The 18,657-nt window shown below is 40.7% G+C and overlaps 1 protein-coding gene across 5 annotated transcripts in view; it reads right to left on the reverse strand.

The window, feature by feature from the left end:
• SLC9A9 (solute carrier family 9 member A9) overlaps window positions 1-18,657 on the reverse strand; it is a 674,266-nt gene that overhangs the window by 92,665 nt on the left and 562,944 nt on the right. For all 5 annotated transcript variants that reach the window (XM_021071131.1, XM_021071130.1, XM_021071133.1 and 2 more), the window contains one exon: window positions 8,627-8,706. In XM_021071131.1, coding sequence (XP_020926790.1) covers window positions 8,627-8,706 — 80 coding nt within the window. The remainder of the gene's footprint in view (window positions 1-8,626; window positions 8,707-18,657) is intronic.

Raw genomic sequence — 18,657 nt, forward strand, 5'->3', positions numbered from 1 at the left:
AACATGTTTGGGCAACAGTTCACAATATAATGCTTGTTGTCACTTGTCAGAACTCCAGAAGAGTTTTAGTTCAGTTATGGAATATTTCAATGTATTTAGGCCATAGCATCTTAAGAAAACTGCACTACTTAACTGTTTCAATCATGTTAATTGTGTTTTGGCTCTGAGAGGTAAGCAAACAAATTACCATCATTAGGAAGCTCTTTTAACAACTAGCCAACTTTTCTAATGGATTTAGCCAAAACAATAAATACTATTGTTCTCATTATATGGAAGAAGAAATCATGGAAGATCCAAGTTGGGATCTGAGCAAAAGACAGATCATGTTTCTGGAGGGAGTTAACATATCCCTACTTTGGTTCTCACCAAAAAGGCAAGAAACACAAGGATCAGGAAGCTAGTGTTTTCTTTTAATGAATTTTAATTTCATTTCACTTAGGTACAAGGTCTATCTATAAGATCTTTCTACAGCAGCATCTGCGAGGTTAAGATGACCCACTACCTGGTACAAGCTCAGCTCCTCCCTCCAGCCAGCTTCCCAGGTAGAAAGTAGGTGCATCCTCATGGGGGATACCAGTGGGAATGTATTTAGGCAGAATGTTTAGAAAGCTGATGACTTGTGTTTGTTTCAAATATTTTTAATTTTTGGTGCTTTCTGAAACTACTCGTGGAGTTAACTGGCTACATTTTACATGTGAGGGTTACAAATGATTTTTATTTATGGCTCCTTAAAGAGTTCTCCCATTAAATTTCGGTGATGTCAGTGTTTCTCTTTCCTACACTAAGGACCACCTGTCATTTTCAAGGGGCTTTGGGGTCATGACTCAATGAGTCAAATAAACAAGACTTCATGAGAGTCCCCCATACCTACCTTGCTTGCTGTTGGCCCTCAGTACCTGGTATATCACCTGGCACATAGTTGGCACTTGATAAAGTTGAACAAAAGGCATCTTATGTACATCTTCTGCTATCCTTCTGGCTTTCTACTTAAAGTACAACACACCTTACCCCCAGACTGGTGAAGCTTTTGATGAGCCATCCTAGATGCTATCACTTAAAACTATCAACTGTATGCCAGGCACACTTACAACAATAGCATCACACACATATTAATGCCACCAGAACTCAGTGGAAGGACTACCCAAACCAGGATTCTTCAGGTGGACACAGCCTGCTCTTTGTCGATTATGAAGGCTGGCTTCAAGTCCATCACAGAACTTGGATGTGACTTTTGTCTCCTTTGGGCTCAAGTGCCTCATTTATAAAACAGGAATCATAGAGCTAACATTCCTTGTTCCTCTGAGGGTTTTTTGCGAAGTAAACTCGAGTCATTCACAAGGCCACAGTACCAACCCAATAAATAATTCATAGAGGCTTCAGCTAGTCAGAATAAGAAAAAACTGCAATGCAGTGATCATCATTTAAAATGGAAATTGCTGCTCACAATATTCATACCTATGATTTAGAATAAGTGTGACTGTGTGGGGTATAATGAATTCTGTCAAGTTTTAGGAGGAAAAAAAGTTCTTTTCCCTTTTTTTTAAAGACTACAATGCCATAACATTTAAATCCATTAAATACTTGGTTCCAAGTACATTTTAGATGATCTTGATGTTCATGTTTACTTCTCCTGGAATGCAGTCCCTGTCTGTCACAATTTGGTACAAGAGCAGGGTGGTCTGCTATCCGCCACTTTCCTTGCCAGACTGTTTAATGGAAAACTCAAGAGCTGCAGCATCCACATATCTGTGGACCTTTCATTTTGTTGATGATATCCTGGTGCACAATTTATTTCAAACCAGGGATGGGAAGGAAGTCTCCATCCATGTGATTTTATGTAATTCTCTTACTGTGTCAACTTGCTAATCCATTGTTATCTTTGTGCTTTCTTTACACTTTTGTAAAATGTTGGCTACCGCAGGATGACTCCTTATTTTCAGTTGATGTTGGCGTACAGGAAGTGCTAAAAATGATTTTAGACTGCCCTTTTTATTTTGGAAAAGGTCATTCATATCCTGTGTCATTCACATTTGTAGGACTAATATATACACTTGCTTAAGGAGAGAGATGATAAATGACAGAACAGAGAGAGATTGTAGGATGCAGACAGTCCAAGCAGCATCATTAGTCACCTCCAAAGAAGGCCACCTATGATCCCCACACCAGCTGTAACACAGCAAAGCTTAGCAAATCATTGTATCTGATGTCTTAAAATCTGAATAAGGGGGCATCAATTTCTGCTTCTGGCTTGTCTCATTACAAGACATTGTTAGTGAGGATGATAGGTGGCTCTAAAATTCTGAGTTCTGTATATAAATAAAATCAACACACAATTGGGGAGATAAGACACAGACACCCAGAGAATGGCTTCTAAGCCAGAGCTGGGCTTGAATGTGCAACAGGGATCCAATTCTGCAGTGCGGCTGTCCCTGCCAAGGAAGAGGGACACTGAAGCTGGGGGAGGGGTGGGTGTCTACCTGGGGTTTGACTTTTGGGTACCAAAGGGCAGCCTGAGTGAAAACACTATTATCTGTTCTGCCTTGCTCTGCTTTAAGACTCACTTAGTAACCTTCAGATAATTCATTGGATTTTTTCCTCTACATCAATGTCTATGATGAAGATGCCATGGATGGAAAATGTTGTGTGCTTGTTTGATTCATTCATTCAATGAATATTTATTGAGTGTCTACTATGTGCCAAGCATGGTTCTTTGCCGTGAGTACAAACCCAGATCTCTGTCTGCAGAAAGCATATATCCTGGTGGGAGGAGAATATTATAACAAATAAATAAAGTACATATGGTGTCAGATGGTAAGAAGTGCAAAGGTGAAAAATGGATCTGGAAAGGGTGAGGGAATGCTCCTGTTGGGACTGATAATTTAAACATGGGGCCAGGAAGGCCTGACTGCCTAACTGGATGAAAGTGGTGAAGGAGGGAGGTACACAAATATCTGAGAGGAGAGGAGCCAGTGCAAAGGCCTAGAAGCAGGAATGTTCTGGGTGCATCTCAGGAAGGCCAGGGTGGCTGGAGCACACTGAGCCAGGGAGCAAGAGGAAGAAAGTGGGTCAGAGAGTCACTAGGGACCAGATTGTGACTCTACCCTTCTAAGGGCTGGAAAAGAATATTCCTCCCCATGAGGATACATAGGATGATTAGGAATTTGATGTCTGGTTTAGACTGGTGCCTCCTTTGACCTTGGCTACAGTACATCCATCTCCATGAAACTAAACCAATCTTGGAGTCTTTGACATATTGAACGTTCTGCCTCTGAAAAGTTGAGGACCTGATTCGGAAACTTGGAGACTCCTTTGCGGTGGTGTTCTTAGGGTGGCCAACCAGGACTCCTAACCTTTTCACCCTATATATCTTCAGCAGATGTTTGAGATATGAGCTCTGCAATGAGCAATCATAATAAGCATTGCCTTATTGGTGACATTCTGAGCATGTAGAGATGGGGTTTTAGATGTAGAGGAGGGCTATTAGGGACATAGAGCTGTCAATGATAAAGCTCATTTAAATATATTTATGGACTTTAGAGTGAGGCAGATCTGGACTTGAATCATGGAATTGACACCAACTATGGATCTTAAGAAAGTTATTTAAGTTTTCTGAGACTTTATTTCTGCCATCTCAAAGAGAGTCTTTGTGAGAATTAAACCCAAAGGGTGGTTATTAGGATTGAATGAAATCATGTTCTCGATGGCAAAGCACTGGGGCTCAGTAACATATTTCCCTTGTATGTCTCCCCCTTCTCAATTTCTGCTTTGCGCTGCATGACTCAGAACTGCTGCCCACAGGGAATTATAATGAAATCTTAATTAGTCATCAATTTTGGCACCACAGGCTTCCCACAATGTTCTTGAATGGGAGAGCTCAGGTTGTTTCGTCAGAAGCTGACACAATCAGCAGTCCATTTGTGCTGAATTATACTCTCAGACCCTCCCACCCTCCTACAGAGCTGTGGGGGTGAAATAAAATTATAGTGGAAAGCTCTCAACCCAGCGCTTGGCCATTGTTCATCCTCAAGGAATGTTGATTTTTATTATTTTCTTTTCTAGCTTTTGGAAAAAAATGTATGGGAATGTCTATATGTACTAATTATGCTATGAAAAAGTAAAAAAAATAAATAAAGCCAAACTATATGACCAACAGTGGCTTGCTTTGTTGATACCAATGACGACTTAAGAGACTCTATCCTTTCTATCCTTGGGTCTGAATAGTGGGCATAAATGAATGTGAACTGAATACTGGGAAGTTTAGTTTTATGTGTTAACTTGACTAAACTACCTAGTCAATCAAATCCTAATCTAGGTGTTGCAGAGAAGGTATTCTGTAGGTGTGATTAACATCCACAGCTGACTTTACGGAGATGATCTTCAATAACGTGGACTTCAGAGCAAAACTCAGGTTTCCCTGAGGAAGAAGAAATTTTATTTCAATATTACAGCATCTCAGCTCCTGCCTGAGAGTTTCTAGACTGGGAACCTACCCTACAAATTCTAGACTTGCCGCCTAGACAATCACATAAACCAATTCCTTGAAATAAATCTATGTATGTGTGTGTGCGTGTATGTGTGTGTATACTGCTTACTGGTTCTGGTGCTGTTTCTCTGGAGAATCTGAAACCGAGCCCCTACAGGGGTCCTGGCACAAAAAGCCTTTCTGTGTCCCCCATTTCTTGTTAGTAGGGAAGAGGCTCCAGCCTCCATTACTTTCCCTGAGTTCCAAAGGGCAGGTTCAAACAGTGGCTAACTAGGGAAGGGAAGGGCTGCATAGACAGGGGAGGAGAAATCAAGAAATAATAGCACATCCCTCAGGCAGGGTCCTGGTTGCTCCTCAAGGGATACACCTAACTATATCTTTGAGTTCTGCAGAACTGAAGTTCCCAACAAATTGAAGATGTTAACCTCTTCTTTTTTTTTTTGTCTTTTTGCCTTTTCTTGGGCCATTGCCGTGGCATATGGAGGTTCCCAGGCTAGGGGTTGAATTGGAGCTGTAGCCACTGGCCTACGCCACAGCCACAGCAACGTGGGATCCGAGCCACATCTTTGACCCACACCGCAGCTCACGGCAACGCCAGATCCTTAACCCACTGAGCAAGGGCAGGGATTGAACCTGCAACCTCATGGTTTCCAGTGGGATTCGTTAACCACTGAGCCACGACGGGAACTCTGAAGATGTTAACTTCTTGATGAAGCATTCTTCCTTCCAGAAAGAAGGTCATGATAATCTCAAGGACCACCAGAACCAGCCCCCAGCTGCTAAAGACCAGCTTTGAAGAAGAATGTTTGCTTCAACCCTGATCCTTATCTGCAGCCCTATTTCCCACTCCCTAAACTATAAGACCATTTCCTATTTTTTCCCAAAGAAGAGCACAGTCTTTAGGGCACTAGCCTGCTGTGGCCTCCTTTGCCTGGCAAAGCAATAAAAGCTATTCTTTTCTAATCTGCCCAAACTCTGTCTCCATGTTTCTATTCGGCACCAGTGGACAGAGGCCGAGTTCCCAGAACAAATCCTCACTGATAATGGTGCACATGAAGCCTCATTTATTCTTCTTTTTCTTTGTCCGTAATTCTTTATGATGCCTCATTTGCATGATGCAGTTTTACTAAAATGAAACTTGAGCAGCTCCAAACTGCATAATCCATTTCTTTCAGCCTCACAACAATTTATTTTTGGCCTCTGCCAGGCAACCTGACCCTGGGGTCAAGGGAGAGGGTGGTTGGGGGTCATCTCTCACTGATAGTGGCTGGCATATCTTACCCATGAGGTTCATGGGGTGCTTCTCCTGGGTTCTAGGTGGACAATAGAATGAACATAAATGCCAAAAGGCTAATTTATCTCTAAAAATACAGATAGATCAAGAGATTACAGAGTGGAAACTGGTTGGTTTTTGCTACTCTCTGGGTATGAATTCTGAGCATAACTAGGATATAAAAACTCTGTTGTCTAAGTGAAAATATATTTATGCAGTGATGGTAGCCCTGCAATTTTTAGGATGAATGCATAGGAGGACAAATTACCATGAGAAGAGATATTACTGAGAGTGTAAGTTTGCTTTCATTTTTTGCTAGTCTGTCCATAATCATATGGAAATAACCCCCTCCTGAAAAGTGAAACAAAAACTATGACATCATCTGAATTTAGTGTCACTGCTTGAAACTTAAAAACTTGAGTGGGTTTCCACTTTCATTTTTCTTGTCTCCAAGTTTTTTTTTCTTTTCTTTTTTTTCCCATTTTGCTCCTTTTCTTTATTGTAAAGCATCCTTCACAGCACTGTCAGAATTTGAACAAAAACATCTCATCTCGTTTCTCATTTATGACTGTGTGATATCATGATTTATAAGAAGAAATAATGTGTTTGGGCTTCATCCTCAGTTTTGGCACCTAGCTCTTAAAATCCTTGGTATTTCCTAAGTGAGGAAAGCAACCGAGGTGTCTTTTGTTATGTTAATGAGTGACATTTAGACTCCACCTAGGGTTGGAGTTGGTTGCTCCCCCCAACCAAGCATGTAATTAGAGGGTTAGACCTTTCAGTTTCTACCCTTCCCACATCTGGGGAAGAGAAGAGAAGCTGGAGATGGAGTTCAATCACCAATGGTCAAGATTAAGCAGTTGTGCCTATGCTGCGAAGCCTCTGTGAAAACTCAGAAGGATGGGGTTTAGGAGAGTTTTCACGTTGGCAAACAGGTGGAGACTGGGGAGAGTGGTGCACATACCCTGCCTTATGCACCTCTTCCGGCTGGCTGTTCCTGAGTTGTTTCATTTTATAATAAAACAGTGATCTAGGAAGTAATATATTTCTCTGAATTCTGTGAGCTGGTCTAGCAAATTAATCAAATTCAAAGAGGAAGTTCATGGGAACCTCTAACCTGTAGCTGATAGATCAGAAGCTAAGGGAACAACTTGAGCTTGTGACTAGTGGTGGGGGGAGGGCAGGCTGGTGGGACCGACTGCTTACTTGTGAGCTTTGACACTGTTTCTGGGAAGACAGTGTCAGAAATGAGTTGAATTGTAGGACTCTGAGCTGGTGTCTGGGGGATTGCTTGGAAGTGTGGGGACGCCCCCACTCCACAATTTGGAAATTGGGTCCAGGAAACCCAGAGGACATTTTCTTACCCTACATCGTCATAACCAAGCAGCCTTTATATGTACTCTTTAGCCACATTTTTATAACTTTCTATATATTTAGTTATCAGATAGTTTAAGCAATGGCAGGGGAAAATTGTGTTTCCGGAAGAGAAATCAACCTGGAACAGAAACCAGTATAACTTTCAAAGAATCAGCTTCCCTCAGAGAGACCAGCAGCATTTTGGGTGGTTAATGAAGTACCAAAACCTCCCAGAGGCAGTTAATGGCCAAGGTGGACCGAGTTTAGGGTGTGGCCACCTACACTGTCCATGAAAGCTCAGGATAGAGCTAGGTGAGGTATTTGCGCATAGGTAACAGAAGTGTAGAAAACAAAACTGTAGCCTCAAAAAACCTCTACCTTCAACATTTCTATTTCATAATTCTTGGGATGCTCTACTTTTCCAGAATTGCTTTCTAATTTTAACCATGTTTTGCTTATCTCTGCAATCTCTACTTGGCTTCTCTTTACTTCATTCTTACTTTTTTTTTTTTTTCCTACATTCATTCCTCTAATTTGCTTTCCTTTCCTCCTGCTGTGAATTTCCTGTATTTCTCTTGCCTCCTCTCCCCTTTCCATTTTTACCTCTTCTTCATCTTACTCTCTGAGTTGCTTTTCCCGTTCTTAATTCTTCCTCTCCCACTGATCTGTTGTGGCTTTAATCATTGCTGAGCTGCTTTAAAATCACCCAGTGACTGACATTTTCTCCCTGAAAGGAGAGGGATTTGTGACTGTGGAAAACCAACTACAAAGACCCAACACATTCAATTTTCGGCGCAGTTCTTTCCTTTCTTCTGTGGCGCTTTTGCCTGGGATTAGAGATGGACCGCTTACTGCAACTCACAATGGCAAAGCCCTTCAGGCCTGACTTCTCAGTCCTGTGAGTCACAAGGCAAGGTGAGCCAGAGCTACTATGTTTACACTGATTGCTAGAATTTTAAAATTGTCCTTCTCTAGAAAAAGCTTACTCAAGTGTTTCCTGGAAAACAAAGTAGTGTTATTTTACAGTTTGATCACCAGACTCCTTCTTCCCCTCGGGCCATTCATCCTCCCTCCCCACCCCCTTCACTTTTTTATAGAAAGAAACAAAAACACACAAATGGGTTCCTGGCAGAGGGGCGAAGGGGTTTGTCATCCTGGTCAACTCAACAGAAGTAAGACTTTTTACAAAGGAAAGAACAGTAAAATTAGTACAATAGGTCAGCTTTTCAGGACATATGACTTTTTCATCTGGCTTTAGGAAACACTAGATAGCCATGAACACACCAAATTCATTTGCCTCTGGGAGATTTCACTTTAGCGCTTTGTAACATTTAAGTACAGACTGCACAGCTTTTTATGTTTTGAAATCACTCTTTTTGCTAAGTTTGGTGATGAATTTGCTTTACCTTTCTGTGTTTCTTGAAGAGCAGGCACGCATACCTCAGTGATTAAGTGCTCCAGATTAGTCATTGGCAGGCAGCAGGATCTGGGAGATTATCATTATCAAAGGATACTTGTGGTCAAAGCTGTACCACATTCTGAAGAGCCAGGCACTCTCTGTTTTTGTCGTGCTTTTATTCAAGTTATTTGCTTCCTGGAGAGAGAGACAAATAGAAAAAGGCGTTGGATAAGTTAATCAATATAAAATATTGGTATAATATTACCATTAATATATAATACAAATATAATATTAATTTTTTTGGTCTTTCTAGGGACACACCCTCCACCCTTATGGAGGTTCCCAGGCTAGGGAGAGAATTGGAGCTATAGCTGCTGGCCTACACTACAGCCACAGCAACACGGGATCCAAGCCTCATCTGTGACCTATATCACAGCTCATGGCCGGACCCTTAACCCACTGAGTGAGGCCAGAGAACTAACCTGCATCCTCATGGATACTTGTCAGATTCGTTACTACTGAGCCATAACAGGAACTCCAATATTAATGTCTTAACTCTAAAAATACATGCCAGGAGTTCCCGCAGTGGCTCAGTGGTTAACGAATCGGACTAGGAACCATGAGGTTGCAGGTTCGATCCCTGGCCTTGCTCAGTGGGTTAATGATCTGGCGTTGCCATGAGCTGTGGTGTAGGTTGCAGATGCGGCTCAGATCCCGCATTGCTGTGGCTGTGGTGTAGGCAGGCAGCTACGGCTCCAATTAGACCCCTAGCCTGGGAACCTCCATATGCCTCGGGAGCAGCCCTAGAAAAGGCAAAAAGACCAAATTAAAAAAAAAAAAAAAAAAAAGTGCCAAACCAAATCAAACTTAGCCACTTTTTCTTCCCTTTTTCGGCTGCACCCGTGGCATGTGGAAATTCCTAGACCAGGTATTGAATCTGAACTGGAGCTGCCACCTACACCATAGCTGCAGCAATGCTGGATCCTTAATCCACAGCTGCTGGGCCAGGGATCAAACCCATGCCTCCACAGAGATAAGCTGGATCATTAACCCAGTGCACTACAGGAGGAACTCCTAAATTTAACCACTTAAAAAAAAAAAACAAACTTTCTTCTTATAGGCATTTTCATCTAAAGGGTGAAGCAGCTGCCAAGCAAATTAGCTCATAGATTTTGCCATATGGATGGGACTCTTGTGGCATAATTCAACATTTACTTTTCTTAATAATCCCCACTTTATTAAACTGCTAAGAAATGCCACTTTTTTGACACCAGTAAAAGTGATATTTCTGTCAGATTATTGTTGTGGGAATTTTGCCGTTACTTCTGTCCAATTTGGATGGTATTTGTTTATGACTTATCAAAAGGTCAAGACTAAAGGGATGATAATTATTAAACTAGTTTTCATTTTTTTTTGATAGATAACCACAAAAGGCTATTGTTAATTTTTTTTTTTATTTTTAGGGGTGCGCCCATGGCATATGGAGGTTCCCAGGTTATGGGTCCAATAGGAGCTGTAGCTGCTGGCCTACACCACGGCCATAGCAACTCAGGATCTAGCCCTGTCTGTGACCTACACTGTAGCTCATGGCAACGCCAGATCCCTGACCCACTGAGTGATGCCAGGGATCGAACCCACATCCTCACAGATAATAGTTGAATTTGTTTCCACTGAGCCACAATGGGAACTCCAGGCTATGGTTAATTTTTGATCTCTTCCCCCTTTGATTCTTAAGTGGTGAAATAAATATTCCTGATAGCGGAGTTCTGTCATGGTGCAGAGGAAATGAATCTGACTAGGAACCATGAGGTTGAGGGTTCAATCCCTAGCGTCGCTCAGTGGGTTACAGATCCAGCGTTGCCATGAGCTGTGGTATAGGTCACAGATGCAGCTTGGATCTGAAGTTGCTATGGTTGTGGTGTAGGCTGGCAGCTGTAGCTCTGACTGGACCCCTAACCTGGGAACCTCCATGTGCTGCAGGTGCAGCCCTAAAAAGCAAACAAACAAACAAACAAAAACAGAAAACAAAAATTCCTGATAGACAGCCTGTAATAATTGAATGTGTTTGTCCTGAACCTCCTCCCCTCCATGCTCTCTCTCTTTTTTTTTTCCCCAAAAGGACCACTGTGGGAGGGAGGAAGAAAAGGAATTGAGAAGGACAAGAGAAATCATTTAATGGGTGTTTATAGATGCTTATGTGAGAGTAGAGGATGAAAATTTGAGGAGAGGGAAAAAAGATGAAACATTTTTCTGATTTTAGAGACAGAAGATAATGAACATTACAGTATGGTAAGGAGATTTGGTGACATTTTTACTTCTTTGTATTCCATTTTGCATATTAAGAAAATAGAATGCACGGCTTCAATCAGTTGTAATTATCTCTATCATTAAAAGCATTTCTGTCTTAACACGGACTTTACTGTTTTGTTTGGGCCCTTGGTTTCTAACCCACAAGTGTATAAGGAATTCACAGTCCAGTAATAATGTGAACATGCTCAAGAAATCATGAGGCATGGAGGACACTGACAAACCACCGGCTGCTCTAGAGCCAGTCCTTGATGAGAGCAAGTTGATTTGCTTTCATTTTATTTTATTTACTTTTTTGCCCCTTTCCAGACAATTCCACTCCTGGTTAATGATAAATAACTGAATGCAAAAGGCTGTATTCTGCTCTCTGAAACATGTGTAACAGCAGATGCTGCAGTCCCATCCCCCACAAATAAAACGGGCATACAAGCATGTGGAGGGTGGTTCCTTCCCAATCAGCCATTTATCCTTTGTCTAACATGGTTGAAGCAGAGACTCGAAATAAAATGAAAACCCAAACTGGCATCCCTTCTCATTGGTTATTTTTAAATCTATGATTTCCAACACTGAATGGTTTCCTAAACAGTGTTCCTTAGTATGCTACTGTTCTATATGATGAGAGAAGTTCTAGGCCAATTGTTCAGAAAAAGATGGGTTCAAGAGTGTTAAACAGGCTTGTTATATACAGATATTTTTGGAATCTTTCACTTATAAATGAGCATTGTAAATCTTCAAGAGGGAAGCACTTCTCAAACTTACCTGGCTGTGGATCTCATGCCCCATTCCCAAGCCACTGAAGAAAACTGATATAATGGAGTGTAAGCAAATTCCTTTTTGTTTGGTTGTTTCTAAGTAAAGGTGGACTGTGTAGTGTAAGCTTGGCTGGCAGTCAGGGGCCCTCGATTCTAGCACCCACTCTGCAGCAGCTTAGCTGAATGATGTTTGCAATAATGACAGTCCCCATCTATGGAATGCTCATTAATTCCTACGCAGCGTGCACATCACATTATCCAGTCATTAACTTTTCAGTCATTATTTTTCAATTTTCACAACAATCCATCAGGGTAGGTGGCATTGTATCTGTTTTATAAGTGAAGACCTAGAGAAGCTCAGAGAAGGGAAGGTATGAGTCCAAAGTCACACAGCTAGAAAGCTTCAGAGCTGGAATTTTTTTCTCTTTTTTTGTTTTTCTTTGTCGTTTTTTTTTTGTTTTTAGGGCTGCACACGTGGTGTATGGAGGTTCCCAGGCTATGGGTTGAATCGGAGCAGTAGCTGTTGGCCTGCACCACAGCCACAGCAATGAGGGATCTGAGCCTCGTCTACGACCTACACTGTGGTAGCTCATGGCAACGCCGGATCCTTAACCCACTGAGCACGGCCAGAGATCAAACCTGCACTATTCTAAGTGCTTTCTATATGTTATTATTACTGTTTTACAGATGAGGATACTGAGGCACGTCATGGTTCCTAGTTGGATTCGTTTCTGCTGTGCCACAACGGGAACTCCCAGAGCTGGAATTTGAACGTAGGACTTCTGGACTTCAAAGATGATGTTGTTTCTGCTAGTGTCTCACTCAGCCTTTAAACTTTGGAAAGCACACACATGTATGATAGACTTCTTGGGTTGCAGTTTCCTTGTCTGTAAGATAAATCTAAGAAATTGGACTGGCTGGTCTCTGAGGTCCTAATCATATGGAAAATACTATATTTTCATGAATGACAAGCACTGCAACAGCTGACACTTCTTGAACATATTCCATGTGTCAGACACTATTCTAAGTGCTTTCTATATGTTATTATTACTGTTTTACAGATGAGGATACTGAGGCACAGAGAGATTTCAAAGCACATTTGTGACCGCTCAGCAGCTGCTAAGATTCCCGTCATTTAGGTAGGGCCCCAGGGTGTGAATGAAAAGCAAACTAAGGCAAGTGGGTATGTGAATAGGAGATGAGGTCAAGATACTGGGATGCTCATTGAGCTTGAGATAGATTGGTATATATATGCCCAAACATAATGACAATGCATGGCTCCCCCTAGCTGGGAAAACCTTTGATGGCCCGGAAAGTGTCCTTGTAGACACTTAACTTTTATGTTAGAAATTTCCCTAGACTCCTAAATACTAGTTTCAGGGATTTCCTAAGGTCTTAGAAAACTTCCCTGTCTTCCTCTCCCTTTTCCCTCTCCTTTTTATTTTATTTCTTGAGGGGAATATATTAGAACACACAGGAACTTCTGAAGGAGCTTATACTCTATTTCTGGCAAATATTCCAGGGTAATTTTTTTTTTTTGTCAGCCCATGAGAGCAACACATACTAGGTAGCATTCTGGAAAAAATATTAATGCATGTAACCTATTTTTCAAACTTTAATTTACTTGGGAGACTGAAGATGTTATTCGTTCACTACTTTGTAGAGAAATAAACTGGGTTCCAATTGGAATAAAACATAGAACATGTTTTTTCCCAGTGAGGAAAATATCACTGATGACCCACCCAACATTGACTTTTCTGCTGATCTGAGATAAAATGTTCAGTGTATGTCTTAAATATCTGTTGGCCCAGTTCTGGATCCATTCATTTATTTTTCTGAAGTTATTGATGACTTAATAACTTGGTTATGAAAGGCCATCAATAAATGAGTAGAAATAAATGAGTTAGTCCACTGTGTGCTCTGCTTGTTCACTGGGGGTTGAAGATAAATGTGCCCAGGGAAGGCCAGCCTTTGCAGTCACCCTGGAACAGGGAAGGTAGCTGATGAGGCAGTGCAGAGGGCAAGTCCCTGGGAAGGCCCAGATGGACAGAGGATAGTAGGGAGCATCAATTTACCTGGATTATTCTGAAGCAGAGATCAGCTCACACCCAAGGACAATGGATGTGAGCAGTCCTCAGAAGTAGAATCTGGAACTTGGTGATATTTTCTTTATTGCCAGCAATGTGTCTTCTCTTTTGAGTCCTTTGATCCCAGTGGGAAAGTGGTGTGCATGTTGGAACAAGCAGAGGATCCAGAAACTGAAGACCAAGGTTTGAGTTCTGACCCTAGCAGTTACCATTTAACAATAATGATGCACTTTCCAACTCTGAGCCTCATGTTTCACAGCTGTAAATGGGAACTGGAGATTCAAGGGCATTGAATCTTAGTTTTTATTTCCCCTTGATACTTCTAAGGAGCAGAGTGTTTGATATATATGCAATTTCTGGTTCCTTTATTATCCTCTATTTCTGGGAAAAAATGTAAAAATGACTGGGGCATTTGATTTGCTGTCTTTCCTTTTTCTCTTAAACAAGGGAATAGACCAGAGACTGGGAAGTGGCTGAGCCCAACAGGGAGTGACCCGTCTAGCACCACCCTAGGGTGGGAGCAACAGGAGAATTATGAAGGCACTTTTTGTTTTGTGCTTCTTTGGATTCCTGAGAGAAAACAAAAGTCTCTGGCCACAAATCCTTGAAAGCCAGACACTGAAGCAAGAGGGGATTGTTTGTTGTATTAACCTTAATGAAAAAGAACCAGGCAAATGTAAATACATTTCTCTATCAATATTCAATGAGGGGCTTTTGCTAAGTGAACTGGATGAACTTTTGCTCTGTGACAATCATATGGGATTGCTTCTCATTTCAGGGGGATTCAATAGATTAAGAGAGAAAAGATTTTCCTTCCTATTTCACAAAATTCCATATTCAATACTAATGCCAATGGAAGTTGCACAGAATGATGACAAGGACAAATAATTAGCATAACAAATCTGTAGAGTTCCTTATGGGCTTCAGAGCACTTTTTCAAGTAGTAAGTGTGAATGGAATTTGATAGCAGTATGTTTGCTCTGCCATCTCCCCCAGGTTGTATTCATGTAATAATTTCAAGTTTATTGCCTTGATTTTCCGATTACCAAGAAGAGCACCAGATTCTGTGTCCCTAAAGAGAAATATTTCCAGATTCTGAAGAGGGGGAACATAATATTACTGAGGGTCAATAGGAATTTTTTTTTCAAATTTATGTTTTAAAAGCTAAAATAATTTCCAAGCCTCCACATAGAAAGTATTTTATGTAAATATTTTCACCTTCCCCAAACCATAATAAATTCATAAATGTTCCCAAGAAGGCATAGTCATAAAACACATGCTTAGGGAGAAAAAAATGAAGGAAACAACTAGACAGGATGGGTGAAACTGTCAAGAGGACATGTAGACATCACAGATATACCATCAGATGGGCTAAACTCATGGTCTAGCTACCCCCAAAGAAGGTTTGGTTCAAATAACTTTGTCCTTACAAGAGATCCAAGTCAATTGAGGGAAAAAAAAATTGTTTTGTTTAGGTAAATATAATATGGTTTTGGTGATTTAAAAACATACATCCACAAATTCTTTGGATACTTCTTCCTTAAAAAGATGTAATTTCCCTTCCTATTGAGTGTGGACTGTACTTGTGGCTAATTTTTAATCAATAGGATGGGGCAGAAGTGATCCAAAACAAGGCCATAAAAAAGCATTGTTGTTTCCTCTTTGCTGTCTGTCTTGGACCACTTGAGGAATGTCAGCTACCATAGCGCGAGGACTCTCAAGCAATTCTATGGAGCGATCCATGTGCTAAGCAACTGAGTCTCCCTGCCAATAGTTAGCAGGAAACCGAGGCCTCCAGCCAACATCCAGTCATCTGCAGACTCAGCCCCAGTCAAGTCTTCAGATGCCTATAGCTCTGGCTGACATCCTAACTGCAACCTCATGAGAGACCCTGAATCAGAAACACTCAGCTAATTTGCTTTCAAATTCTTGGCCCATAGGAACTGTGAGATAACAATTGTTTGTTATTTTAAGACACTAATTTTGGGGATAATTTGTTATGCAGTAATAGAAGGCTGATACAGCTATATACTGCAATTGTAAGTTCTAGATGTAAAAGGCATTGGAGTGGAAGCTGGGAAGAGAAAATAAAATTATAAGGTACAACTTTTTGTAGTTTACTAAGTATATTTGCAAAGGTAATATATTTGTGGTGTAGAAGACATGTTTCCACCTTAAATACATATGTGAAATTATCCTAAGTCAAGTATACCATGCTACTGATTGCAGATTGAATAAAAGACATAAAATGATGGACCACCTTAAAGGCAGGAGAAAGTTCACATCATCTCACTGTATTAACCTCACTGGATTCCTAATTAATACCTGATTTATACCATAATTTAGTTAGTGTATTGACTCTTTAATATACCTGTGCACACAAACACAGAAACATACACATACGCCCATACACAAACTATATTAGAGGAAAATGCACTGTGGAACAAGATCTTAGCTCATGCTGTCCACTAAACCAAAAACACCATAGCAAAGATAAGAGTCTTGCATCTAGGCTTGTGATTTGAGTATACAGTGTTATATTTTTGTCTAAAGCAAAACAAAACAACATTCCCCCCCCACAAAATTACTTCCAAAATGTATAATGTTTGGCCATGATGGAATAACTGGTATCACAAATATATGATAGAATTCAAGCATTGGATATCAGGCAGCAAAGTACTATGACCCTTGAGAGAAAGAACACAAATGAGGTGAGCCTTATATTCGCCTTTCTTTCTGCCTGGAGGCCCCCTTCAATTGTAGTTGGAGGATTCAGAGTCCAAGCAGAGAACAGCAGTCTCACTGAGCTCAGGAACTAGGAATTGGAGTTTGGTTGTTATTGAAATGGCTGAAATTTTTTTTGCTGTTGTCTTGGGAATGTTACTTTAATTCTTTGAACTTCAATTTCATCCCTTATAAAATGAGATTTACAATAGGTATCTTGATTGGACAAGGTAAAGATTAAGTGAGATTTTATATATGGCACCTAATGAATACATCGTGGCTTACCATCTTCCTCCACTTCCTCTCCCTCATTATTAGTTCTGCTTTCTAGAGCATTATAGAATCTGGAGGTAAAAAATACATATAGAGAATTATAGAGTCTGGAGATAAATATATATGTGTGTGTGTGTGTGTGTGTGTGTGTGTATACACATATATTTAGTCCTAAGCAGTAAAAATGTAGTGGGGAGGGTATATACTTTTGGTGTATAAGATATAAGTAAAACCAAAATAAATTCAGCATTGGCCAAGGGAAAAGCCAAGCTCTGAAATAGTCATTCTATTTTTCTCAAAGTACTGTTAATTGCAATAACATAAAAAAGAGAAAACTCTAATCTGGGTCAGATCAATTTTAGAGCCTAGTATTCTATTTCTGAAATATTTGTTGGGATGTAGCATAGAGTTTACATTCTATGGTCCCAACTCCAACAGCACGGAGACAAGTATGAAAAAATATTGATAATTGTTAAATATGAGGGACATATAATGGGGGACTCTTTATTTTCTATAAGCTTATTAGAAATGTTTGGAAAATATTCACAAGGCAAAATTAAATTTTAGTTAATAACTAGGTGATCCTACCATCTGCTAATTAATCTCTTTACTTCCTGAATCTACTTATATTTCCAGCCTTGCAATTCTAGATGACTATGAGTATGAAGTATCAATCATGTAGAAGAACAAATACTTTTTTTTTCCTTCTCCAAAAGAGCTCTTTTAGGCTTTAAGTGTACTTCAGGTTATGGTTCTCTGGAATTTGGCAAAGTCTTCATTCACCTTACTCATATCCTTTATATTTTTAATAGAAACTGTGTTGTATCCATTCTTAGTGCTAGTCTTTTTGCTAGAGAAATCCTAATTCTTTAATCTTCCTCTGTTCATGAAGCTGCCCTTCTCTAGCCCTTTCTCAGCTCTGTTTTGACTTTCTTTCTTTTCTTTCTTTCTTTCTTCTTTCTCTTTCTTTCTTTTCTTTCATTTTTTTATTACAAATGAATTTATCACATCTGTAGTTGTATAATGATCATAACAATCTGATTTCACAGTCTTTCTCTTTCTTTCTTTCTTTCTCTTTTTCTCTCTTTCTCTCTCCCTTCCTTCCTTCCCTCCTCCCTCCCTTCCTTCCTTCCTTCCTTCCTTCCTTCCTTCCTTCCTTCCTTCCTTCCTCCCATCCATCCCTCTTGCTTTCTTTTTTGGTCTTTTTGTCTATTTAGGGCCGCACCCATGGTATATGGAGGTTCCCAGGCTAGGGGTCTAATCGGAGCTGTAGCCGCTGGCCTACACCACAGCCATAGAAATGCGGGATCCGAGCCGAGTCTGTGATCCACACCACAGCTCATGGCAACACTGGATCCCCAACCCACTCAGCAAGGCCAGGGACCGAACCCATGTCCTCACGGATGCTATTCGGATTTGTTAACCACTGAGCCATGACCGTAACTCCCTGCTTTGACTTTCTTGAGCTGCAGTGACCAGAACTGATCCACTCAGGTTCCACACAATCATAAATGACAACCAAAACCAGAATTTTGATGAAAGGACCTTTAGAAGCAAAAAGAAATTGAAAGGTAGTATTAAGAGAGCACACAGAGAAGAAAGCATAGTGTTAAAAAATAAAATTATTTTAGAAAAGATGAAAATTAACCTCACTGTAACAGTCGACAAAGTTGGAGATGGAAGAAAAAATTTTTAAAAAGTTTTTAAGAGAAGACTGATCCCATTACTTCCAAGGGCAAAATCTGCAAGAGTTTTTGCTTGCATCACACATAGAATGAAATCAAACTTGCCACTGTAGCCAATGACCTGGACCCTCTTGGGAGATGCCAAGACCCCTCTCCCTCTCCATCTCAATCTGCTCCCACCTCACCTCACTGGGCTCCAGCCACACTGGCCGTCCTGCTGCATGGAGCACACCATAACCCACTGGGACACCGGGGTCTCTCTGGAGTTCTCTCTGCCTGGACTGTTCCACCACCGCCCCCCAACCCAGCCGAGGCTCA

This window comes from Sus scrofa, chromosome 13 (assembly GCF_000003025.6).
Source record: "Sus scrofa isolate TJ Tabasco breed Duroc chromosome 13, Sscrofa11.1, whole genome shotgun sequence".
In the NCBI taxonomy this organism is placed as follows: Eukaryota; Metazoa; Chordata; class Mammalia; order Artiodactyla; family Suidae; genus Sus; species Sus scrofa.